A 25,586-nucleotide genomic window follows, 5' to 3' on the forward strand; every position below is an offset into this window, starting at 1 on the left:
GCACTCCAGCGAGTGGTGAAAACTGCCCAGCAGATTATTGGCACCCAATTGCCCACCATTGAGAACATCTACCATAAACACTGCCTGGGCAGGGTGAAAAGCATTATCAGGGATGCATCTCACCCTAACCATGGACTTTTTAACTCTCCTTCCATCCAGTAGGCACTACAAGAGCCTCTGCTCCCGCACCAGCAGGCACAGGAAGAGCTTCTTCCCTGAGGCTGTGACCCTGCTGAACCTCACATCACTGCGCTAAGCAGTATTGCATCCATATTGTACTGTCTCAGTACTTTTATATTTGTGTGCTGTAGCACTTACTTTTTATTCACAGTACTATTCTTTGCATTTCTGGTCAGATGCTAACTGCATTTCATTGGCTTTGTATCTGTACTTGGCACAATGACAATAAAGTTGAATCTAATCTTATCAGAAAGAGCTCCTCATTGGAGAGGAGGTTCACAAGGATGATTCTGGGAATGAAGGGGTTAACATATGAGGAGAGTTTGGCAACTTTGGGCCTGTCCTCACTGGAATTTAGAAGAATGCAGGGGATCTCATTGAAACCTACCAAATGTTGAAAGGACTGGATAAGGTGGATGAGGAGAGGATGTTTCCTCTGGTGGGGTATCCAGAACTAGAGGGCACAGCCTCAAAATCAAGGGATGACCTTTTAGAATAGAAGTAAGGAGGGATTTTTTTTAGCCAAAGAGTGGTGAATCTGTGGAATGCTCTGCCGCAGACTGCAGTGGAGACCAAGTTTGTGTGTATATTTAAAGCAGAAGTTGGTAGATTCCTGATTGGTCAGGGAATCAAGGGATATGGTGAGAAGGCAGGTGTATGGGGTTGGATGGGATCTGAGATCAGCCATGATGAAATGACAGAGCAGACTCAATGGGCTGAATGGCCTAATTCTGCTCCTGAGTCTTATGATCTTACAGTCTCTTTTCATATTCCACCCGGGAAAAATCCAAATAGTGAAGATGATCTTGGTTTCTTTCATGCTGAGGCTTTGAAAGGCATGCTATTTTCATGGTTAAAATTTACAGTTCCAAGGTAATCAAACCTGAGAGAATGTATTTCCATGCAAGTATCTATTTTTCACAGGATTAATGTCATTAAACTTTTATATTGAACAGTTTGACTATTTTGTCATGACGGATAGGGCTTATAGTAAAAATAGAATTCCATAATCCTTTTTGCTGGATCAAGAACATTACAATTATTTTTGCAGATGTGAATGCAATGAGATTTATCAGACCATTGACTAGTAACTTCCTCAAAACAGTCTCCAGGTTTACAGCATTGTATTAATATGTATAAAATCTCCCCTATAAATAAGCCAAATGTAATCTTGCATGATTACAGTCAAGGTTTCTCTGTCATGCTGCAGGAGAGTTTTCTATGTTTCAGTGAGATTACAAATTAATGTTGCACATTTGTTGTGATAAGAAACTCCTCGAAGGGCACATGGATGATAGCAAAATGAAGGTTTATGTAAGAGGGAAGGGTTAGATTGAACTTGGAGTAGGTTAGAGGGTCGGCACAACATTGTGGGCTGAAGGGTCTGGACTCTGCTGTAATGTTCTATGTTCTATTAAATGATTTGTTGTTGTTTTGCGGATGGTATGGCATTTTTTACTGGGGTAAAATATAAAAGCAAAAATGTAGTGTTGAGACTTTATAAAGCACTGGTGAGGCCTCATGGAGTATTGTGAGCAGGTTTGGGACCCTTATCGTAGAAAGGATGTACTGAAACTGGAGAGGGTTCTAAGGAGGTTCACAAAAATGCTTCCAGAATCGAATGGCTTATCATATAAAGAGTGTCTGATGGCTCTGGGGCTGTATTCTCTGGAATTCAGAAGAATGAGGAGTGAACTCATTGAAACCTATCGAATGGTGAAAGGCAAACACGAGGAAATCTGCAGATGCTGGAATTTCAAGCAACACACATAAAAGTTGCTGGTGAACGCAGCAGTCCAGGCACCCTTCCTTGATAGGGTGGATGTGGAGAGAATTAATTGCCACAGGCAGCTGTAGATGCCAAGTCTTTAAGTATATTTAAGGCAGAGGTCAATAGATTCTTGATTAGTCAGGGCATGAAGGGATACCAGGGGGGTGGGTGAGGCAGGAGATTGGGACTAAGAGGAAAATTGGATCAGCCATGACAAAATGGTGGACCAGACTAGAAGGGCCAAACGGCCTACTTCTGCTCCTGTATCTTATGGTCTTCTACATTTATGGAAAACCAATCCAATTATTTTTTACAAATGCTTAGCTTTGAACAGGACTGAGTAAAGCTGGTATTAAAAAAAAATGCAGGAGAGCTTTGAAAGCCAACAACCAGGATTTTACACTAGTATAAAATTAAAATTGGCAGACTTGAAGGACTTGTATTTGTTTAAAGATATTGTCATTTAACATTGATTATTCTTCAGGAGTTTCTGCTGCAGAGCAAACTCTGTCAACCACAGTAATAAAGGAGCTTAAGGAACAATCCCAAAAAAATCCAAGCGGAAAGTCCCGGGGGAAAGGAAAGAAAAGTTGTTCATCCCCACCACCTGATAATAAACTGGAGGTAAGTCCAGCTTTTCACTAACCTTTTGAAGAGAAAGGGAGCTGGAGATGCTAATAGTGGCAAGCCAACTATTTTTGGGGAACTAAAATAATTTCATAAGAAGCAAAACTCTTAGAGGAAAGATAAGCAGTTGTTTCCTGATGAGCTTGCTTCAGTAAGCAGATTTACCAGTTTGGGAGCTGAGAGGCCGAGAGAAAGTTGTATTGCAACATTGGGTACAGTTTAGCATAAGGTCACCCACAAGTGGCAGGGGCTGGATGAAATTCAAAGTTCAAAGTAAATTTTATCATCAAAGTACATGTATGTCACCACGTACAACCCTAAGATTCACTTTCCTGTGGGCATACTCATCAAATCTGTAGAATAGTAACTATAAACAGGATCAATGAAGGAGCAAGAGCATAGAAGACAACAAACTGAGCAATAAATTATGAGCACATGAAATAACAGGATAAAGAGTCCTTAAAGTGCACAGAGAAAATGCTGGAGGAACCTATAGCATGTATGGAAAATAGTACTGTCAACTTTTCGAGCCAAGGCCCTTCAGTAGGACTGCAGAAAAAAAGATGAGGAGTAGATTTAAAAGGTGGGAGAGGGGAGGGAGGAAGGAAACACAAGGTGATGGGTGAAACCAGAAGAGGGGGAGGGGGTGAAGTAAAGAGCTGGGAAGTTGATTGGTGAAAGAGATACAGGGCTGGAGAAAGGGGAGTCCGATAGGAGAGGACAGAAGGCCACGAAAGAAAGGAAAGGGTGGAAGGAGCACCAGAGGGATGCAATGGACAGGCAAGGAGACAAGGAAATGGGTAATGGTGACGGGGGGAGCATTACTAGAAGTTCAAGAGATCGATGTTCATAAAGCGCGATTATTGCTTATGGAAACATGTCAATAGATAGGCAAGGGAGTGTAGTTATCTATCCCCTTTTGTTAAAGAGCCTGATGGTTGAGGGGTGGTAACTGTTCTTGAACCTGGTGGTGCAAGTCCTGAGGGTCTTGTCTCTTCTTCCTGATGGCAGCAGCGATAAGAGAGCATGGCCTGGGTGGTGTGTATCTCTGACGGATGCTGCTTTCCTGCGACAGCATTTCATGTAGATGTGCTCAGCTGAAACATGCTACTTCCATTTTAACACAATCCCAACTACTGGGTCTTCTACATAGATGTTTGGATCTGTCTCTATGTTGAAGCTGAAGTGGAGGAGTTGTCCCAGTGTAGCTTTTCCTTGCAGTGCATTGTGCTGCAAGAGTCACATTCTAAAGTAAGACATAAACCAGAATTTGTAAACTTGATCAGAAATTGTTTCCATTTCTAACATTGAATAATGGTGATCAAGAGTAATGGTAAGGAGTGTTAACAAAATTGCTGTCTTCAGAATAATAGATATTTCACACAGACAGCTTTAGAAACTGTAGTATGGCAGCTTATCTCAGATGCACATAGGAAAATATATAATTATTTATGTACTCTTTTGCAGCGTGTATTTGTTTGGGATTTGGATGAAACCATTATCGTCTTTCATTCGTTGCTAACTGGGTCGTACGCACAAAGATTTGGAAAGGTAGGAAACGACTAAGCTGTGTGGTGTGAAGCTGGTTCAGCAGTTAATTACAGTCACATCAGCACTTAAAACAAAATGGAGGAACTCAGCAGGCTAGGCTGCATCTGTGGAAGGGAGTAAACAGTCGACATTTCAGGCCAACACCTTTCATCAGGACTGGAAAGGAAGGGGACATGTCAGAAGGTAGGGGGAGGGGAGGCATTTACTTCCAGTAATTGCTTTCCCCTTCAACATTTCCCATTCTTGTCTGCTGCTCCTCCCACTTCCCTTTCTTCCATGGTCTTCTGTCCTCTCCTATCAGATTCCTCCTTCTCCAGCCCTTTATCTCTCTCTCTCCAATCAACTTCCCAGCTCCCTACTTCAGCCCTTCTCCCTTCCCCAGTTTCACCTATCATCTACCACTTTGTACTTCTTCCTCCCCTCCCCCCACCTCCCTACTCTGATTTCTCCCCTTCCTTTCCAGTCCCGATGAAGGATCTCGGCCCGAAACGTCAAATGTTTACTCTTTTCCGTAGATGCTCCCTGGCCTGAGTCCCTCCAGCTTTTTATGTGCGTTGCTTTGGATTTCTAGCCTATGCAGACTTTCCCGTGTTTGTGATTTTGGCATAATATCCTGGGCCGAAAGACCTGCTCCAGTGCTATGCTGTTCTGTTGATGCTGCAACCTTGTGGAATACATCTCATTAATACCTCCTGTTTTCCAGTTATGCTTTACCTACAGTCCCAATAAGACATTGTAATTTCCCATATGTAAATTTTTCTGTGTTTTTGATCCCTAGCTTTGTGGCCGAGAGCACTCTTGTCCTTGTTTGATACCATATGAATCTTGCAGCGACGATAACTGGAGACTGATCAAAAACAAAGTTTAATTTTTCTTTCCTGACTCATTTCAGAATCTCCTTCCAGAACTAGAGGAGCTAACATTACTATTATTAAAACGTAATCCCAGTTTATATTATTGGTTAATTTACAGGATCCTGCGTCAGCTTTGACCTTAGGGTTGCGGATGGAGGAAATGATCTTCAATCTTGCTGACACTCACTTATTCTTCAATGATTTAGAGGTAATGGATATTGGATAACCGCATAATATTAATGTGTCGGAAATACTTGTGTTGCAGTCTCTTTGTTTTTTGCTTTGAGATTGAATATGCCTTGATCTTCTATTCTCTTTGCAATTGGAATTGGTTAATGATAGATTCCAATTAATGTTCTAAAGGTCAAAGGTTCATTTATTATCAAAGTATGTATACAACTCTGAGATTCATCTTCTCCAGGTAGCCATGAAACGAAGAAAACCATAGAAGTCATTCAAAGAGAAACAGCAAACCCACCCACCCCACTGACACCAAAAAAAAGAACGGCAATTATTCAGAACGATCATTGACCCCCAACCACCCTCCCCCACTTAGTTTGTGTTTGTTTCTACACTCCTGTTCAGTGTTTTGAAGTCAGATATGGATTGCTTTTATACTGGCATCAAAACAGAATTTGGGGGAAGGATATTGTATTCAAGAAAAGTCTTAATTAGTGATCAATTCAGGTCAAATTTCGTCGGTTTGTTAGGCTTTTAGTAAATTGTGAAAATTAGACACCTTAGTTTGATACATTCACTCTTTATCTTGCTTATTCAATAGGAGTGTGACCAAGTTCATGTGGAGGACGTTGCAGCTGATGACAACGGACAAGATTTAACGTAATACATTTAAACTTTTTTTTGCATTTTAGTTCAAAGTGTTTTGTTTGCTTATTTATGACTACACAAGATTAATTTCTACACAGGATTAATAACTGAGTTAGATTTTGAACATTTTCCACTACTTAATTTTTTTTTAAATTCTGAACTACATTACTTCACATGCAAAAGGTAAAAAGTCCAGCCTCTCCTGTAAATGCTGTTGAGGCTGGGATCAAAATGCAAATTTAAAAACTTGAAATAGGTTTCTATTAACGCAAGGCTGTCCAGTGTTACTCAGATTCGTGAAAGGACTTAAAGTACAGATCAGATGTGAGCTAAATGATTGCTGGACCAGATTTGAAGAACTAAATGGCTGATTCCTCTACTATTGTACAGATGTGCAGATGTAGCTATGATGTACTTTTACACTTGTAATTGTTAAATTTCTAGCCCAAGAATTAAATTTTATTTAGGCTGTCTGAGGAAGGTACAAAGTTATCTGCTAAGAATTTTTCATTTCAGAGGGAAAGAAAGATTTACTCTCATTTCTTTGGATATACTTGGCTGATGGCTTGCATTTGTACATACATTATCTTCATTAAGAAGTGACTGTGTGTAGCCACCAGAAAAGAATAGGTAGGAATGTATGTGGTGGGCCAAAAGCAGTTTCTTTACTTACAACCCTTGATTCTATAGAGACCGAAAGAAAACCATAAAGCAACGTGTAGATAATTTGAATGTTTCAATACCTATCTGAATGCAATTACCATTGGTTTCTGATGGATAACAAAAAAACACGGATATCTCAAATACTTTCCATCATAAAAAAAATTAAATTGAATTGCCACCACCTATGACTATATCACAGAAAGTTTTAAACCTTGTGAAATCTTAGTGGTGGTTGTGAAAGGGAGGCGTCATTCTGTGATTCTCTCCATAGCAACTTTCATCCTAATGAGCTCTAAATTAGAACCTCTCAGACTCCACAGATAATCCGTTGTGGGTGACAAGCTACCACTGCTTTTAACTTCTGGAGCTTCGCCATGTTTTATTCTGAAACTAGTGAGTCAGGGAAGATTTTTAGGTGATGCAGCTGCCACTCGAGGTCACCCTGCTCCCAGTTAATGTGACTTCTTCCGTTCTAATTGGAAAGAGGCTGGATACATCGTCTTTCATTTTTCTGGGAAGCCTTACATTGTACTGTCGTAATACATGAACTCCAAAGGTCAGGGGTCTGGAGGACTGTACAATGTTTAGAAACACTGGCTTGCAAGTACATGGATCACAAGGACTGAGTGAACGTAGTCTTGAATTGGGATAGAGTCAAATTCTATACAACTTTACCTATAGAGCAGGGATTCCCAACCTGGGGTCCACAGACCCCTTGCTTACAGGTATTGGTCCATGGCATAAAAAAGATTGGGAACTACTCCTGTAGAAAATAGATAAATTGATTATAAAGGCAGTACTGAACATCTTGTGGAGAATTGGGTTTCTCATTTAATATATTAATTTCTTGTGTTTATAAACAAATCTAATTTTTTGGGCGGTGTTGGAAACAGCTGCTTTTTAAAATAATACTTTTTATAAGATTTGTACTTTTTAACAAACTCATGTACTTTTCACAGTATGTGGTGGTTCGTCCCCACTCACTGGCAGAAAGCGGTATAGCAGCTAAACTAACAGTTTATCACTTTTCTCATTTTGCATTGGCTAAGTATTAGCACCTTACCCACGAGATGTAATTATTTTAATTATGTAGCCTGTTAGTTAGTTAATTCCGATCTAAAGAATTTTCCTTATCTTATAAAACTGATGGATTTTTCAGAGGCACCATCTTCTCTTTGCTTCTTTATTCCTTTTGTCTTCACGTGCGTTCACCTCTCAGCATCATTTCTCAGCTCTTTATTTAGTTTCCTTAGTATTTGTGTGTATGTTTGTATTCTAAAGTAAACTGAAATCTTAGAATTAAGACTACTCGTCATTCCTGACTCCTAGAAGAACCCTAAGGATCAGAAAATAAACAGATCCAACAGTGGCTTCCAATAAGATACTGGCATGAAATCAGTAGGAACTGGAATTGGTTTATTGTTGTCACATGTGCCAAGTAGAGTAAAAATCAGATCGAATTATTGCCCAGTGCATTGAAGTAGTATGAAGGGAAACGAAACAGAATGCGGAATAAAGAAAGTGCAGTACAGATAGACAATAAGATCCAAAATCAGAGCAAGGTAGATTGTGAGGTCAAGGTTGAGTGAACTTGGCATTTTCTCTTTGGAGCGACGGAGGATGAGAGGTGACCTGATAGAGATGTATAAGATGATGAGAGGCTAGTCAGAGGCTTTTTTCCACGGCTGAAGTGGCTAACACGAGAGGGCACAGTTTTAAGGTGCTTGGAAGGAGGTACAGAGGAGATATCGGGGAAAATTTTTTATGCAGAGAGTGGTGAGTGCGTGGAATGGGCTGCTGGTGATGGTGGTGGAGGCGGATACAATAGGGTCTTTTAAGATACTCCTGGACAGGTACATGGAGCTTAGAAAAATAGAGGGCTATGGGTAACCCTAGGTAATTTCTAAAGTAAGTACATGTTTGGCACAACATTATGGGCCAAAGGGCCTGTATTGTGGTGTAGATTTTCTATGTTTCTATGTCTGTCTTATCATACTAGGAACTTAAGAAGAGGTTGCTAAGTATTTTGTCAAGGAAAGAGGAATCTAATGTTACAAGAGAATTGTGGAGTAATGGGCTATTGCTGTAAAAAATGCAAAACATTGTTTGAATAATTGGAAAACTTAAGTTACTTTTACACGGAGGATGCTAAAATTTTGGAATTCTATCCCTGAAAGACAATGGAGAATCAGTTGTGTTCATTCACAGCACAGACACAAGAAAGTCTGCAGAAGCTGGAAATCCAAAGCAACACACACGAAACGCTGGAGGAACTTGGCAGGTCAGGCAGCATGTGTGCAAAAGAGTAAACAGTCAACATTTCAGGCTGAGACCCATTCCCATTACGACATGTCAGTCCATGGCCTCCTCTGCTGCCACGACAAAGGAGCAACACCTTATATTACATCTGGGTAGCCTCCAACCTGATGGTACAGACTTCAATTTCTCCAACTTCTGGTAATTGCCCCCCTCCTTCACCTGTTTCTGCCTCTCACCTTATCTTCTTACCTGCCCATCACCTCCCTCTGGTGCTCCTTTCATCCCCGTTCCCCCTTCCCTTTCTTCCATGGTCTTCTATCCTCTTTCTATCAGATTCCTCTTTCTCCAGCCTTTTATCTCTTTCACCAATCAACTCTCCAGCTCTTTACTTCACCCCCTCTCCCTTTCCTGGTTTCACCCATCACCTATCACTTTGTACTTCTTCCTCCCCTCCCCCATCTGATTTTTCCCCTTCCTGCCCCATCCTGAAGAAGGGTCTAGGCCCGAAATGTTGACTTTCCATAGATGGCTGCCTGGCCTGCTGAGATCTGGGCATTGAGGGACATGGGGACAGTGCTGAAAAAGAGTTGAAGTGCAAGACTAGCCATCATAATGAGCGATGGTGCTGACTGGAAAGACATGCAGTATGTTCCTACAACCATATGTTATGTTATTTTTAACCAAATGCCACTACAAGGCGACAGTGTTTTTGTTATTTGTTTTAGCCCAACCTTTCATCAGTCCTGATGAAGGATCTCAGCCCAAAACATCAACAGTCCATTTCCCTCCACAGAGGCTGCCTGGCCCAGTAGGTGCCTCCAGCATTTTGTGTTGCTCCAGATTACCCGCAGCTGCAGCTTCCCATGTGTCTTGGATTTTCTTGTTGGTATTTAACATTTAATCTGTTGTAACATGTTGGTTTCAGGAACTATGACTTTGCTGCTGATGGTTTCCATGGATCGGTGCCTGGCTCGAGCCACTCCTCAGGAGCTATTGGTCAGGGAGGTGTTGATTGGATGAGAAAGCTGGCCTTTCGATATCGACAAGTGAAGAAAATTTACAACACTTACAGTACAAACGTTGAAGGTAAATTACTTCCTTTAAAAGTTTTTTTTCATTTCCTTTGGCTGCAGGAAATAAATGCTTTATTGTTATTTTTTTTAATTCGCAGAACTCCTCAACCCAGCCAAGAGGGATTCATTACAACAATTAAAAGCAGATGTAGAAGCTTTGACAGACTCCTGGCTAGCAACTGCATTGAAATCATTAACGTTAATTCAATCAAGGTAGCTGATCAAAATATGCTTTTCAGATTAAGTTAAAATGTTTATCATTCTGTTGCTTTCTACATCTAGGTAGCGTTGTGACAATGAAGTAGGGTTAGAGTCATCAAATCACATGTTGGGCTGAGGATATATCCTGGGCCCAACATATCGATGCAGCCACTAAGAGGGCACAACGGCAGTTACATTTCAGGAGTTTGAGGGGTTTGATATGAAACCGAAGGCGTGCATAAATTTCCACAGATGCACCGTGGAGAGCATTCTAACTGGTTATATCACTGTCTGGTGGGGGGGTGAGGGAGGGGGGAACTACTGCACAGAATCAAAATAAGCTGCAGAGAGTTGTAAACTTCGTCAGCTCCATCATGGGCACCAGCCTCCGTAGTATCCAGGACATCTTCAAGGAGCGAATATCTCAAAAAGGCCACATCCATCATTAAGGATTCCCATGATCCAGGACATGCCCTGTTCTCACAAAATACTCTGCAGATGCTGGGGTCAAAGCAACACTCACAATACGCTGGAGGAGCTCAACAGGTAGGGCAGCATCAGTGGAAACGTTGACTGATCATCTCCATGGATGCTGCCCAACCTGCTGAGTTCCTCCAACACGTTGTGAGTGTTGCCATGCCCTGTTCTCATTGCTAGTATCAGGAAGAAGGTACAGGAGCTTGAAGATACCTATCAAAACTTCTCTTAAACTTTGAAATCGAGCTCGCGTGCATCACCTGTGCTAGCAGCTCATTCCACACTCTCAAGACACTTGAGTGAAGAACCTTCCTGTGATGTTCCCCTTTAACTTTTCACCTTTCACCCTTAACCCGTGACCTCTAGTTATAGTCACACCTAACCTCAATGGGAAAATACCTGCTTGCATTTACCCTGTCTATACCCCTCATAATTTTGTATACCTCTATCAAATCTTCCTCTTGATCTTCTATGTTCCAAGGAATAAAGTCCTAACTTATTCATTCTTTCCTTATAACTAAGGTCCTCTAATCCCAGCAACATTCTTGTAAATTTTCTCTGTACTCTTTCTACCTTATTTACATATTTCCTGTAGGTAGGTGACCAAAACTGCACACAGTACTCCAAATTAGGCCTCACCAACACAACTTGCAACATAACATCCCATCTCCTGTACTCAGTACTTTGATCTATGAAAGTCTAAATGTGCCATAAGCTTCCTTTATGGCGTGACACCACTTTCAATGAATTATGGACCCGTATTCCAGATCCTTCTGTTCTACTGCATTCCTCAGTGCCCTGCTGTTCAAGTGTAAGACCTCCCCCGGCTGGTCCCATTGAAGTGCACTTGAGCACAGGGAGAACATGCAAACTCCGCACAGGGAGAACATGCAAACTCCGCACAGGGAGAACATGCAAACTCCGCACAGGGAGAACATGCAAACTCCGCACAGGGAGAACATGCAAACTCCGCACAGGGAGAACATGCAAACTCCGCACAGGGAGAACATGCAAACTCCACACAGGCAGCTTCCAAAATCAGGACTTAACCCAGAGCTGGAGCTGTGAGGCGGCAGCTCTACTAGCTGTGCCACTGTGCCACCTGATTATTGCACATATCGGACCTTTACACGTACCTGGTCAAAACCTAGTGCTTTATTTGATGGTGAACACCCAGCAGACCCATCATGGAAGCGTGTTTAAGGAGTAAAGGTTAGGCCTTACCTGAATTCTGAGCCCAGGAGCGTAGCTAAGTAGCAGGGCCTGGATTTGAGAATGAGGAACTACCCAGGATTTAGAAGATTTAAGCGTTGAGCATGATTGGAAAGGTCAGGGCCGGCGGGTGAGGGATGAGCCAGCTCAGCTCGCTGCTCCGTGGGGTTTACTCGTAACGGGCTGTTGGTTCGGCTGCAGTGACGACTGGCTTCGCTGCTGCGGCCTCACTTCCATGAACTTCTGTTGTTTGCTTGCTTCTGTTATTCACATGATTTTTTACTTCGCATTGCGTGTATGACGGTCTTCATTGGGTCTCTTTCCTTTGCAAGGAGGTGAATCTCAAGGTTGTACTTTGATAGTGTACTTTGACCTTTTGAACTTTGCAGATTCTACAAAATAAGATCTCAACTGCATTGCGCAGGATTATCCCGACCATTTCCACTCCAGGATTTCTAAGCCAGAAGCTCTCCAGGGCTCTTGACCACTCCAGTGGTCGTATCTAGCTCCCAATTTCAACCAGTAAGATAACGATCCTGTAAAAATAAAACCCCGAACCAACCCAGTCAGATCCCCAGATTGCAGGAGATTTGGACGTATGTATGTTGTTGAACACCGTTATTAAAAATAATTGCTGGGACCTGCTGGTTGTAGTGAAAATCATTTCAGTCCGGTTTCCTGAAGCAATTATACATTATCAAGTACAAACACAAACAATTATATAGCTTGAAGAGCATTGAAGGGTTGCAGGCCTCAGAAGTGGAGAAATTTCAGTTTGTACGGTGTTAGCCAGAGAGGGTGAATCTGTGGAATTCTTTGCCACAGCCAGTTGTGAAGGCCACGCCTTTATGTGTATTTAAGACAGAAGTTGATAGATTCTTGATTGGTCAGGGTGTGAAGGGATATTGGGAGAAGGCGGGATATTGGGAGAAGGCAGGAGATTGGGGCTGAGAGGTAAATTGGATCAGCCATGATGAAATGGTGGAGCAGACTCGATGGGCCAAGTGGCCTAATTCTGCTCCTATATCTTGTGGTCTTATGCATTCTGGGCACCTGCTTTGGACCGTAGATTAATGTGTTTTGATGAAAGTTTAATGTTTGACCTAATTGCTTGAATTTGACAGTAGACAACAGCAACGGGTTCAGGACAAATAATTAGAGATGCAGTGGGGAATAGGCCCAGCAACCCCTGACAGCCCCGATTTAACCCGAGCCTAATCACCGGACAATTTACAATGACCAGTCAACCTACCCGGTATGCCTTTGGACTTGCGGGAAGAAACCAGAGGACCGAGAGAAAGCCCACGCATTCCACAGGAAGGACATACAGAGGATTGAACTCCTAACTCCGACACCCCGAACTGTAATAGCGTCGCGCTAACCACTACACTACCGTGGGTGTACTACCCTACAACCATGAAGCTCCCAAACCAGCGTGAGCAATTTAACTCCCTGCCACTCTGAACTGATTCTACAACCTACAGGTTCACTTTGAAGGACTCTTTACAACCCTTGTTTCTTTTTGTTTGCACAGCTTGTATTCTTTTGCACGTTGGTCATTTGTCTGTCTTTGGTTATGTATAGCTTTTCATTAATTCTATTGTATTGTTTCATAGAGTCCAATAAAGGAACTACATTAGCTTTATAAAGATCTTTATATTTTTTGTAATGATAATGCCCAAATATTTAAAAGAATTCACAATTCTAAATGGAATATCCTTATATATAAAAACAGGAACATTTAAAGGGAACAATTCCCTTTTATTTAAATTAAGTTTATATCCTGAAAATTTTCCAAAATCATTTAATAATTCCAAAAGAGTAGGAATAGATTCTTCAGGATTCGAGATATAAACCAAAAGATCATCTGCATAAAGAGAAATCTTATGTATGGTCCCATTTATAGAAATACCATGAATATTTTTAGCTTTGCGAATTGTTATAGCCAGACGCCCCAATGCGAGATTAAATAACAAAGGACTTAATGGACACCCTTGTCGAGTACCTCATGAGTGTAAAAAAAAGGGAGACCTAAGATTATTAGTAATAACGGTAGCGATAGGGTTCTTATAGATCATTTGAATCCACTTATTAAAATTATTACCAAAGCCCAATCTTTCTAATACATTAAACAAATAAGTCCATTCAACTCTATCAAATGCCTTTTCTGCATCCAGAGAAATAACACATTGGGGTGTTTTGGATAATGGTGAATATATAATATTCATCAATCTCTGAACATTAGAAAAAAAATTTTTGAACTTTGGATGACCCAATGAGAGAGTGACCTTTTTCGATAATAATGGCTTAATTAATCTGGCTTTTCCTCCCATGTTGGACCCTTACCGGTCTGCATATCACCCAATTCAGTCCACCGACGATGCCATAGTCTCCATCCCATACTCAGACCTGTCCCACCTGGACAATGTCAGAATGCTTTTCATTGACTTCAATCCTGCTTTCAGTACAATCACTCCCCAGAAACTGGTGGGAAAACTGTCCATGTTGGGTCTCAACACCTCCCCCTGTAACTGAATGTTGGACTTCCTGATGAAGAGACGGCCGTCCATCCATATAGGCAACATCTCTGGCTCCATCACACTGAGCTCTAGTGCTCTCCCCCACCCCGAGCTTGTGCGCTCAGCCCACTATCTTTTACACTGCTAATGCATGCCAAATCCAGTTCTAATCACATCATTAAGTTTACTGACTATACAACAGTGGTTGGCTCAGCGGTAACAATGATGAAACAGCATACTGGGAGGAGGTAGAGCAGCTTGTGGACTGGTGTAAACACAACATACTGAGTCCCAACATGGACAAAGACTAATGAGATGATCGTGGACTTCAGGAAGGTGCAGGCTGTTCACTCCCTCCTGCACATCACCAGGGAGAGTCAGGAGCACCAAGTTTCTTGACGTGCACATCACTGAGGATCTCGCCTGCTCCCTCAGCAGCACCTCTTTCGGCAAGAGAGCACAGCAGTGCTTCCAATTCCTGAGGTGACCGAGGCAAGCAAGGCTCCTCCACACCTTCCCCACCCACCACCAATGAGAGTCTCCTGACCAGCTGCATCACTGTCCGAGATGGGAATTGCAGTGCGTCGGATCGCAAGACCCTGCAATGGATAGTGAGGACAGCTGAAAGCATCATCAGGGTCTCTTCACCCCCGCATTCAGTACACGTATCAGAAGCACTACATACGCGGGACATCCAGTATTGTCAAAGACTCCTCCCACCCTTTCCACGAACTCTCTGACCTCCTGCCAGGCATAAGGTATCGCAGCATAAGAATCAGAATTGTCAGGCTGGATAACAGCTTCTACCCCCCACCCCCCACCATATCAGACTGCAACACCCTACTGCCAACCAGCACAAATGTACGCCCTATCTGACTGTCCTAATCCCCCCCCCCCCCGCCCCCGCAACTCACAGACACACTCTCATCCTGCACTGGTCACTTTTCATCTTTTATTGCTGCTGTTCCACATAGTTATTCGACCTCTTGTTTTACTATAATGCCAGTAACTTTAAACACTTAACTCACACTTTATGTCAGGCTTCAGGCTATTCTGGAATGTGTGCAAATATCTTGTGAGTGTATGTGCTGGATCATAATTACATGTGCTGTGCGTGACTATATGTACTGTGTTTTGCACCCTGGCCACAGAGCAGTGTTTTGTTCAGCTTGACTTGAACTTGAACTTACTTTGTTAACCAAAGGACGAACACAAGAGAATGAATATTTAAAACAATAAGTAGACCAGTTTGATTTTTTTTCCTTTCCATTTCAGAAGAAATTGCATTAATATCCTGGTCACCACAACGCAACTGATTCCAGCTCTGGCTAAAGTGTTGCTGTATGGATTAGGTGAGATCTTCCCTATTGAAAACATCTACAGCGCCACGAAAATAGGTAAGGAAATTATCTTTGTTATTTCCTGTTACCAGGGTTTCCCAATCCATTGTCTATGGTCCCCGCCGTTAATGGAAGACTCTGTGACATAAAAAAAGGTTAGGAACCCCTGTGTTAGACACTTACATGTAATACTGCTAACTGGAAAATTTTGAGACCACGCTTGGTGTCACAATGTAAAGAATTATTGATGTTCCAGTGTAACACTGTTGGGTTTTGGTGAGGTACGCGTGCCATTATGAAGGTGTGGGTTTTAAAAATCAGACAGCAGGCCACGACAGCACATTCAGTGCAAAGGCATTTATTATGCCAGAGGTGGAAAACGTTTAGAAAAAGGTCAAAAATATTTACAGTGCAGTGCAAAAAAATGGCAAAGTGACAAAAGAGAAAATGCAGATATATACCAGCTGACCTTTAGGACTGCAATTCCAAAAATTTAGACTGAAGAGATACACCTCACCATACCACACCCTCTCTCCCTCCCCACTTATATCAAAATGACCCTTTAAATAAGGGTCATTGTACTCTAGGAGATCCATTTCTTTAGAATGCGGGGGAGTTAATACCATGAGCCTGCAAGTACACAAAAACCAAAACACAGGATTTCACATCCTCCTTCACAAATGTCCACCAATACGTTCGTCACAGTAAGATTATAATAATCCTACGGAGCCAAGCAAGGTGGGGAGAGGAGAAAGGGTAGGCACAGAGGCTCATGGTGGTAGATGGAACCAGATAAGTATTCCCTTGTTGTCCCTTGTACCAAGTTGCAGTGAAAAGCTTTCATTTGCATGCCAGTCATGCAGGTCAGATTTATACATTCAGATATTACAAAAGAAATGGAATCCAGAATATAGTGTTAGAGGAAAAAGTGCAGAGAAGTTCAAGGTCCACCCGAGGTGGATTGGAAATTCAAGAGTTCATCTCAGTTGATGGGTAGGTGAAAGTGGGTGAGAGAGGAGATCGGAAAGGTGGACCAACTGAGAAGGAATCCAGGTATGTGGGTGATGGACAGCTGGGATCAAATGGAGAGGGTGATGAGTCTCGGTAATGAGAGGTAGAGGGCTGGAAAGGTGAACAAGGGGAGAGAGACTCTGGGTGGTCTGGTGGGAGTTTGAGAGGAACAAATGGCAGGAGGTACTAGAGACTGGGAAGTTGATCCTGTGGGCTGTAAACAAGAGGAATACAAGGCTGCTCTTCTACTTTGCATTTGCAGCATTGCAGCAGATAAATCTGAGGACACACGTGTTAATGGGAACGGGAGTTAAAGTAACTTTCAACCAGGAGTTCGGAATGGGTGCTGCAGGCAGAGTGCAGGTGCTTTGCAAAGCAATCACCTCAACTATCCTTCCTCCCCGCCCGTCTCCTGTAAGGACACCATTCCCTTCTCCCAGTTTCTCTGTCTCTGTTGCATCTGTTCTTAAGATGATGCTTTCCATTTTTAAGACATCTGAAATCTTCTCCTCCTTCAGGAAACTCTGTCTTAGATGATGGAGCTCCCCTGTGCATTTTCTCCATTTTAACACACGCCTTTCATTTCCCCCTCCACCTCCCAGACAGAAGAGATGCAGAGTTGCCCTAAGTCCTCTGCTTTCGCCCCACTAAACTGCTGCATCCAGTATTTCACCTTTTGCCAGTTTTGCCAGCTCCAGCCGGCTCTCACCACCAGCCGCAGCTTCCCCTCTTTCACCACACAACTCCTCCCCCTCCTCTCCGCCTTCTGCAGGGACCATGACTCCATGGTCCACTGATTGCTTCCCAGTTACTTTTCCCCATCTCTAGGTATGTCACTGGAGCATCCCAAAACCAAACGGTATGAACACTAAATTTCTGGTAACCCAGTCCAACTGCAGCACCCCCCTACCCTACACATATCTGGCTCCATCTGTCTTTTTTTGTACTTGCTGTGTTTCTTTGCAAGTGATGGGAGTCTCTGTTTCAGCCTTCCTCCTCCTTACTCACCTGGTTCCACCTCCACCAATAACCTACCCATCCTACTCTCTCACCTCTTTGTACTGGCACTGTCCATCTACACCCTCAGCCCTGAAGTAGGGTCTTGGCCCAAAGCGTTGACTATTACTCTGTCTCCACAGAAGCCACTTGACCCAGAGTTCTTCCAGCAGTTTTTCTTTTGCTCCAGATTCCGGTATCTGCAAGCTCTTCTGGCATTGTGGATTCTAGAGTTACTTCATAAACCTGGTATAAGTGATTGGTAGGGCACTGAGGAGTGTAGTAGAACCAAGGGATCTGGGAGTACAGGTACATAATTCATTGAAAGCGGCATCACAGGTAGATAGGGTTGTAAAGAAAGCTTTTGGCACGTTGCTTTCATGAATCAATGGGATGTTGAAGTTGTATAAGGTGTTGGTGAGGCCTAGTTTAGAGAATTGTGTGCAGTTTTTGGTTACCTACAGGAAAGATGTAAACAAGGTTGAAAGAGTGCAGAGGAAATTTACAAGGATGTTGCCGGGTCTGGAGGACCTGAGTATATCAGGAAAGATTGAATATGTTAGGACTGTATACAACGTGGAAGATTGAAAGGAGATTTGTTAGAGGTAATCAAAATAATGAGGGGTCTTGGTAGAATAAATGCAAGCAGGCTTTTTCCACTGAGGTTGTATGGGATACAACCAGAGGTCATGGGTTAAGGATGAAAAGTGTGAAGTTTAAGGGGAACATGAACAGGAACTTCTTCACTCAGAGGGTGGTGAGTGTGGAACGAGCTGCCAGTGCAAATGATGCATGCGAGCTCAATTTCAACGTTTGTTTAAGAGAAGTTTGGATTGGTATATGAATCGTAGGGATATAGAGGGCTATGGTCCTGGTGCAGGCTGATGGGAGTAGACAGTTTAAGTGGTTTTGGTAATGTCTAGATTGGCCAAAGGGCCAGTTTCAGTGCTGTACTTCTCTATGACTAAGTCTCTAGTGTAAACTTCCCAATTCTAATATCTCCTTCCAGTTGAATCAGCATGAGCAAGCCAGTTTAAAGTCTGTGCCACGTAAATCAGGATCTTGTGTTGTTCATAGCTAAGTGAATGACATTCTAAGTGTCTGAATGACATTATACATTGAGGATGTATAGCAGATTCCCCAGGCTGTTACCAGGGATAGAACATTTCAGTAATGAGAATCAGGTTTATTATCACTGAAATATGTTGTGACATTTGTTGATTTTTGTGGCTGCTGTACAGTGCAAGGCATAAAAAATGTTACTCTAAGTTACAATAAATAAAATAATTAGTGCAAAAGAGGAATAGTGAGGAAGAGTCTCGGCCCGAAACGTCGACTGTACCTCTTCCTAGAGATGCTGCCTGGCCTGCTGCGTTCACCGGCAATTTTTATGTGTGTTGCTTGAAATTCCAGCATCTGCAGATTTCCTCGTGATCATGAGGAAGAAGCTGTTACTTGAATGAGAAAAGACTAGAGTCAGAGGTTAGTTGGGGGATAATGCAGCTATTCAAGATTATCTATTCCCCTCTATCATTATGTATTGCATTGTACTGCTGCTGCAAAGACAACAAGTTTCACCACATAATGCCGGTGGTATTCAACCTGATTCTGATCCTGAGATCACCTCAGTAGATGGAAGTTCAGCACAAAGATAAAGTCGGCTGTGTGGGAAAGGGCGGGGATTTAGCAAAGTGAATGAAACAGCATTTCGTGTTTATTCTCACTTTGGAGAAGCTGACTGCAAATTCCTATTCTGACACATTTATTTATTTATTGAGATACAGTTCAGAGCAGACCCTTCTGGCCCTTCCAGCCATGCTGCCCAGCAACCCCTGATTTAACCCCAGCCTAACACAGGGCAATTTACAATGACCAGTTAACTACCAATCGATACGTCTTCTTGGACTGCGGGAGGAAACCGGAGCACCTGGAGAAAACCCACGTGGTCACTGGGAGAACGTACAAACTCCTTGCAAGCAGCAGCGGGAATTGAACCCGGGTCGCCTGTACCGTAAAGCGTTGTGTTAACCGCTATGCCAGGGGTCCCCAACCTTTTTTGCACCGCAGACCGGTTTAATATTGACAATATTCTTGTGGACCGGCCAACGGGGGAGGTGGGGGGGAATGTTCAAGTAGGATTGCCAACTTTCTCACTCCCAAATAAGGGACAAAAGTAGCAGTCAAATACGGGACACTTGTGTTTGCTCCGAGAAAGACTACCATGACCATAAAGCCTTGTGCGGGCACCTGTGTGCGCATGCGTGTACGTGCCGATTTTTTTTCTACAAATTGGTTTTGGCTTGATCTTCCCGATTCTGTTAAGTGAAACTACATTATTTCTACTTTATATAGGCTGTGTATTTATCATATCATTCCTGCTTTTACTATATGTTAGTGTTATTTTAGGTTTTATGTGTTATTTGGTATGATTTGGTAGGTTATTTCAAGTTCAACAGTGCGTGACAAGGAATGAGGAAAGGTGCAGCTGACTCCTATCGCCAAATCATATTGTTTCCTCGCGGCCCGGTAGCGCATGACTTGCGCCCCGGTACCGGTCCGCGGCCCGGTGGTTGGGGACCGCTGCGCTGTGCTACCATGCCCCTCTTTGAAGGTATCTATCTTATACATTTTCAAAACGTGTAAGATGGGTTTCTTCAAAGCTTATGAATTTATCACATTGAAGAATATCATGCGGTTCATTTCAGCTCATTCTGTTACATAATGAATCGGAATCCTGGAGTGTGCCATTCGATCGTCTGGTTTTGGCTTCAAATAATCCTTCCTGCCTAATTTTTGCATAGTTGGGGGATTAAGGGTTATGAGGAAAAGGCAGGTAGGTGGAGATGAGTCCAAGGTCAGGTCAGCCACGATCTTATTGAATGACAAAGCAGGCTCGGCAGGTCAGATGGCCAACTCCTGCTCCTATTTCTTATAATCTAATACTATTAACCCTTTATTCCCCTACAGCACAGCAATCTATATATCAGACAGTGTTTCAATGTATGTGGTTTGATCTGTGTCTGTGTTGCACACTGAGGTAAAGAGCTTTAGAATGAGATTTACTCTTCTTCCCAGTTTAAACCAAAACAGAAGCTCCTTCCCCTCTTCCATACGATTTCTGAATGGACATTGAATCTCATTACTTTTGTTTCTAATTTTGCAGTATTTATTTAAAGTAACTAATATAGTCATAGTCATACTTTATTGATCCGGGGGGAAATTGGTTTTTGTTACAGTTGCACCATAAATAATATAGTAATAAAACCATAAATAGTTAAATAGTAATGTGTAAATTATGCCAGGAAATAAGTCCAGGACCAGCCTATTGGCTCAGGGTGTCTGACCCTCCAAGGGAGGAGTTGTAAAGTTTGATGGCCACAGGCAGGAATGACTTCCTATGACGCTCTGTGTTGCATCTCGGTGGAATGAGTCTCTGGCTGAATGTACTCCTGTGCCCAACCAGTACATTATGTAGTGGATGGGAGACATTGTCCAAGATGGCATGCAACTTGGACAGCATCCTCTTTTCAGACACCACCGTCAGAGAGTCCAGTTCCATCCCCACAACATCACTGGCCTTACGAATGAGTTTGTTGATTCTGTTGGTGTCTGCTACCCTCAGCCTGCTGCCCCAGCACACAACATATATGTTGCGTGACTATACATAGACACACACACATGAGTGTATTATTGTGCCTTAGCTGAAGATTAGATCATTTTTATTTCTTTATATATATATATATTTACTTAATGCACTCAGTTTTTTTCTCTATATTTATCATGTATTGCATTGTCCTGCTTCAGCAAAGTTAACAGATTTCACAACATATGCCAGTGATATTAAATCTGATTCTGATTCTAAAAAGGTTAAATAACTTTTAAGTGCTTGATTTTCATGGAATGCGTTAATTGTAGTGGGTAAATGAGATAGTTTTTCATTGCACCAATGGTCCGCGTACAGTGAGGCGAAGCACTGATGATAGACCTGTGTTTAGCAGTAGTTTGGAGAGAAATGTGAATAAAGGCACTGAAATTTTTTCCCTTGATAATCTGGAAGGAGAACCTCTAACCCCCATGTGACAAGGTAGGTATTCCATGCTTTGTATGTTGGAGAATATTTCCCTATTTTGCACTTTGTCCTACTAAGCAATAGCAGTTGCATTACTGAGGCCACCCTTTATGTTGTAAAGTTGTGCAATGCTGGTAGAGAAAAATTCCATACTTTTAGCAAACAGACTCATTCTATTCAATGGCTTTGTGTTTTGAGGTAAAGAAAGCTGTTTTGAACGTATTGTGTCCAGATTTGGAAAGAAAGTTACATACGTCGTCATTGGAGATGGTCGGGATGAGGAGTACGCAGCAAAACAGGTAAGTTTAACTTGGAACATTTTTCAGAAAAAGTAACGGTGCTCATGTGGCACAGAAAAGGAATAAGTGTCATAAGTAGCATTAACTGATCTCTTACGTTTGATAGAACATTGGCTTTGATCACTTGGAAAGTTTAATCGTTTTTTTGGGAGGGTGTGTTCGATTTGTTGCAATCCCTAAACACAAATTTTTGTAAATGCGAAGTTTTTTGTTAGTATGAGCACAGGCTTCCCGTGGATATCAAAAACAGATGTGGCACAGTAGCGTAGTGGTTTACGCCTGTACCGTAGCTTTACGGTACAGGCAATTGGGGTTCAATTCCCATCACTGCCTGTAAGGAGATTGTACGTTCTCCCCGTGACCGCGTGGGTTTCCTCCGGGCGCTCCGGTTTCCTCCCACAGTCCGAAGACGTCCTGGTTGGTAGGTTAATTGGTCATTGTACCATGATTAGTTTAGGATTAAATCAGGCGATTGCTGGACGGCGTGTCTCAATGGGCCAAACGAAGGGCCTATTCCGCACTATATCTCAATAAAATCAAAAAAAAACACCACTCAGGTTTCTGACTCCAGCAATCACCTCTTTTGTGGATGCAACAACTTGTGGACATAGGACTGATGCAAGGCCTCGCCCAAAACATGGACTTATACCTTTTGCTCCATAGATACTGACCGTCTCCAGGGTTCTCTTTGCATTCAAGATTCTAGCATTTGCAGTCTCTCCTCTCTACAAGTTCAGTGTTCAGTTTTACATGTCCTTATTGCCAAACATGAGCCTGAATTAGAGGAAGCAGTAAAACAGTGAAATTCATCAAAGATATAATAATTTGTCCCAGTAAAAAATGATGTTTGTCTTGCAACATTTGTTTAGAATTTGCCTGTTAGATTCCTTACTATGTGCCCTTCAATTCTAGCACAACATGCCATTTTGGAGAATTTTGAATCATGGTGACCTGATGTCATTGCATCAAGCTCTGGAACTGGACTATCTGTGAACAACTGGAAAGGAACACAAATCTGAACTACTGCTACAAATGGCTTGCATCTTGCTTCAGTGTGGACCACTAACTTTGGTGATAACGTGTCTTGTCAACCCTGGACGAAACGTTGAGGACATTGAGCAGCCCAGCTTCCTGAGTGATCTGCTTATTAATGTTGGACATTGACTTAAGAATAGACATGCACAGGTTGCAAGAGCTTTATAGAGTGAAATTACCACCTTTGTTTTTTTTTTAAATCTTAAATCTATCCAAATCTTTTGAATTGGACCTTTAAAATAAGACCATAATCTTGCGTTGAATTTTAGTCAAGCCAGTGTCTGTTCCTTTTTAAATGCACTGAAATCTTTGCTGTTATTAATAAGGAGAGTTTGTGCAAGACATTCTTTGGAAATCTTGCTGTGTAAATGTTCCTGAACGTCTTTTCTTCAGCATTATCCGATCCAGCAGTGTTATTATAGGGAAACTGGCTGCAGAAATGCATTGGAGATTTTTTTTTTGTGTGGAAAATTTGAATGAGCAGGGCTATCTACATTTAAAAAAAACCTTCATTTTAGTTGGTGTCTTTTTAATTCTATTAGAGTTTTTAATAAATACCTTATTTCTGAATGCTCCCATGCTGATGCAGGGCACAGCATGAAACAGTACCTCGAACTCAGCGGCCAATCTTCCTTTTTTAACACTGCTCGGTGATCTAGAGGACGGAGACGAGAGCCTCGGCTGAAACCATAGAAAGGAGGAAATGATTCAGGTTGAGGACCTTTTATCAAAACTGGAAAACGGAACTGACTTGAAGCAGGAAATGTTTGGGTGGGGGGGGTGTGGTAGTGTTGGGGAAGAAGGTGTGTTGCGAAGATGTGGAGGAATAACGGAGGTGTGTGTTACGAATGGAATAGGAGGTGACATGACAAAGGGGAGTAATGGTACGAGAAATATGCTGATTAATGATGCCTGTTCTTCTCCCGTTTCCCTCACAGCTTCATTCTGTCCTCTTTAGTGTCAACAGAATCACTATATTAGTGATTTATTTTTGCTGTTAGCAGCTCCGGTCAGATTGTTCAGGCATATTTTTATGATATTACAAGCAGACTTTGCTACTTTCCCTTTTTTTTTAGTCAAATGTCACCTAGAAAATACCTGACTTGAACAACGATGCTGATAATAAAGTGTATTAGTCCATCCCTGAATAAATAAAGCAACACAAAAAAATATAGTTGGCTGGTCCCAATGCTGTTTATTTAAAGTTTTTATTAACTTTCGAATGAAAATGGAATGCTAAATCAGTTTTCATTCTCTTTGATCAGTGTTTGCCTTGCATTTCGAAGTTTGCACGGTTCAAATTACATTTATTATCAAAGAACGTATAGATTATTCAGCCTTGAGATTCGTCTGTGTACAGGCTGCCATGAAGCAAGAAACCGGAAAAAGCCCAATTTTAAAAAAAAGACCAACACTCAATACACAGAGGAAGGGGGGAATAAAACACGAATTATGCAAACAATAAAAGCAAGCAACAGCCTTCCGAACCAAATTGACTCCGTAGACACGGAGCCTGGAGTAGACCTACAGCTTCGGTGAAAATTCATCACACAGTGGGGCAAATCGCTGCAAAGTTTGCAGACAAGAAGCACGTAGCAGCCAGAGTAGTCTCACCGTGGAGAGTGGAGTAAACGTCGCAGGAGAGCGGGTGGAATTGGCCCGACCCTCCCCTCCGGTCCCGACACGCTGCCTTTTCAGTCTATGTGGACCGCACTGCGACACGGGTTCCGTCGCAGTGACACGCTCTGGGTCCGTATCCTGCCGCCCAGCCCCAGGCTGTTCTCAACCCTTCCAAATCGACTCCGCGCTTAGATTGGTTGTTTCATTTAAAATTAAATCCCTTCAAGTTCAGGAATAAGTACCATAAGACCATAAGACAAAGGAGCAGAAGTAGGCCATTCGGCCCATCGAGTCTGCTCTGCCATTTTATCATGAGCTGATCCATCTTATCCTATTTAGTCCCACTGCCCCGCCTTCTCACCATAACCTTTGATGCCCTGGCTGCTCAGATACCTATCAATCTCTGCCTTAAATACACCCAATGACTTGGCCTCCACTGCTGCCCGTGGCAACAAATTCCATAGATTCACCACCCTCTGACTAAAAAAATTTCTTCGCATTTCCGTTCTGAAAGGGCGCCCTTCAATCCTGAAGTCATGCCCTCTCGTACTAGACTCCCCCATCATGGGAAACAACTTTGCCACATCCACTCTGTCCATGCCTTTTAACATTCGAAATATTTCTATCAGGTCTCCCCTCATTCTTCTAAACTCCAAGGAATACAGTCCAAGAGTGGACAAATGTTCCTCATATGTTAACCCTCTCATTCCCGGAATCATTCTAGTGAATCTTCTCTGTACCCTCTCCAACGTCAGCACATCCTTTCTTAAATAAGGAGACCAAAACTGCCCACAGTACTCCAAGTGAGGTCTCACCAGCACCTTATAGAGCCTCAACATCACATCCCTGCGCCTATACTCTATTCCTCTAGAAATGAAAGCCAACATTGCATTCGCCTTCTTCACTACTGACTCAACCTGGAGGTTAACTTTAAGGGAATCCTGTACGAGGACTCCCAAGTCCCGTTGCATCTCAGAACTTTGAATTCTTTCCCCATTTAA

General features: G+C 42.4%; 1 protein-coding gene across 2 annotated transcripts in view; it reads left to right on the forward strand.

The window, feature by feature from the left end:
* Positions 1–24,561, forward strand: part of LOC134338925 (eyes absent homolog 3-like) — a 73,823-nt gene extending 49,262 nt beyond the window's left edge. Inside the window, exons 11-19 of one of the 2 annotated variants that reach the window (XM_063035127.1) lie at positions 2,436–2,575; positions 4,046–4,129; positions 5,102–5,191; positions 5,765–5,823; positions 9,659–9,819; positions 9,905–10,019; positions 15,494–15,612; positions 21,830–21,930; positions 22,843–24,561. In XM_063035127.1, the coding sequence (XP_062891197.1) occupies positions 2,436–2,575; positions 4,046–4,129; positions 5,102–5,191; positions 5,765–5,823; positions 9,659–9,819; positions 9,905–10,019; positions 15,494–15,612; positions 21,830–21,930; positions 22,843–22,923 (950 nt within the window). In that variant the 3' untranslated portion in view covers positions 22,924–24,561. Of the gene's footprint in view, positions 1–2,435; positions 2,576–4,045; positions 4,130–5,101; positions 5,192–5,764; positions 5,824–9,658; positions 9,820–9,904; positions 10,020–15,490; positions 15,613–21,829; positions 21,931–22,842 lie in introns of both variants that reach the window. The other variant, XM_063035125.1, reaches the window with a different exon arrangement.
* The last annotated feature ends 1,025 nt before the right edge of the window (positions 24,562–25,586 follow it).

This window comes from Mobula hypostoma, chromosome 28, assembly GCF_963921235.1.
Source record: "Mobula hypostoma chromosome 28, sMobHyp1.1, whole genome shotgun sequence".
Classification (NCBI taxonomy): Eukaryota; Metazoa; Chordata; class Chondrichthyes; order Myliobatiformes; family Myliobatidae; genus Mobula; species Mobula hypostoma.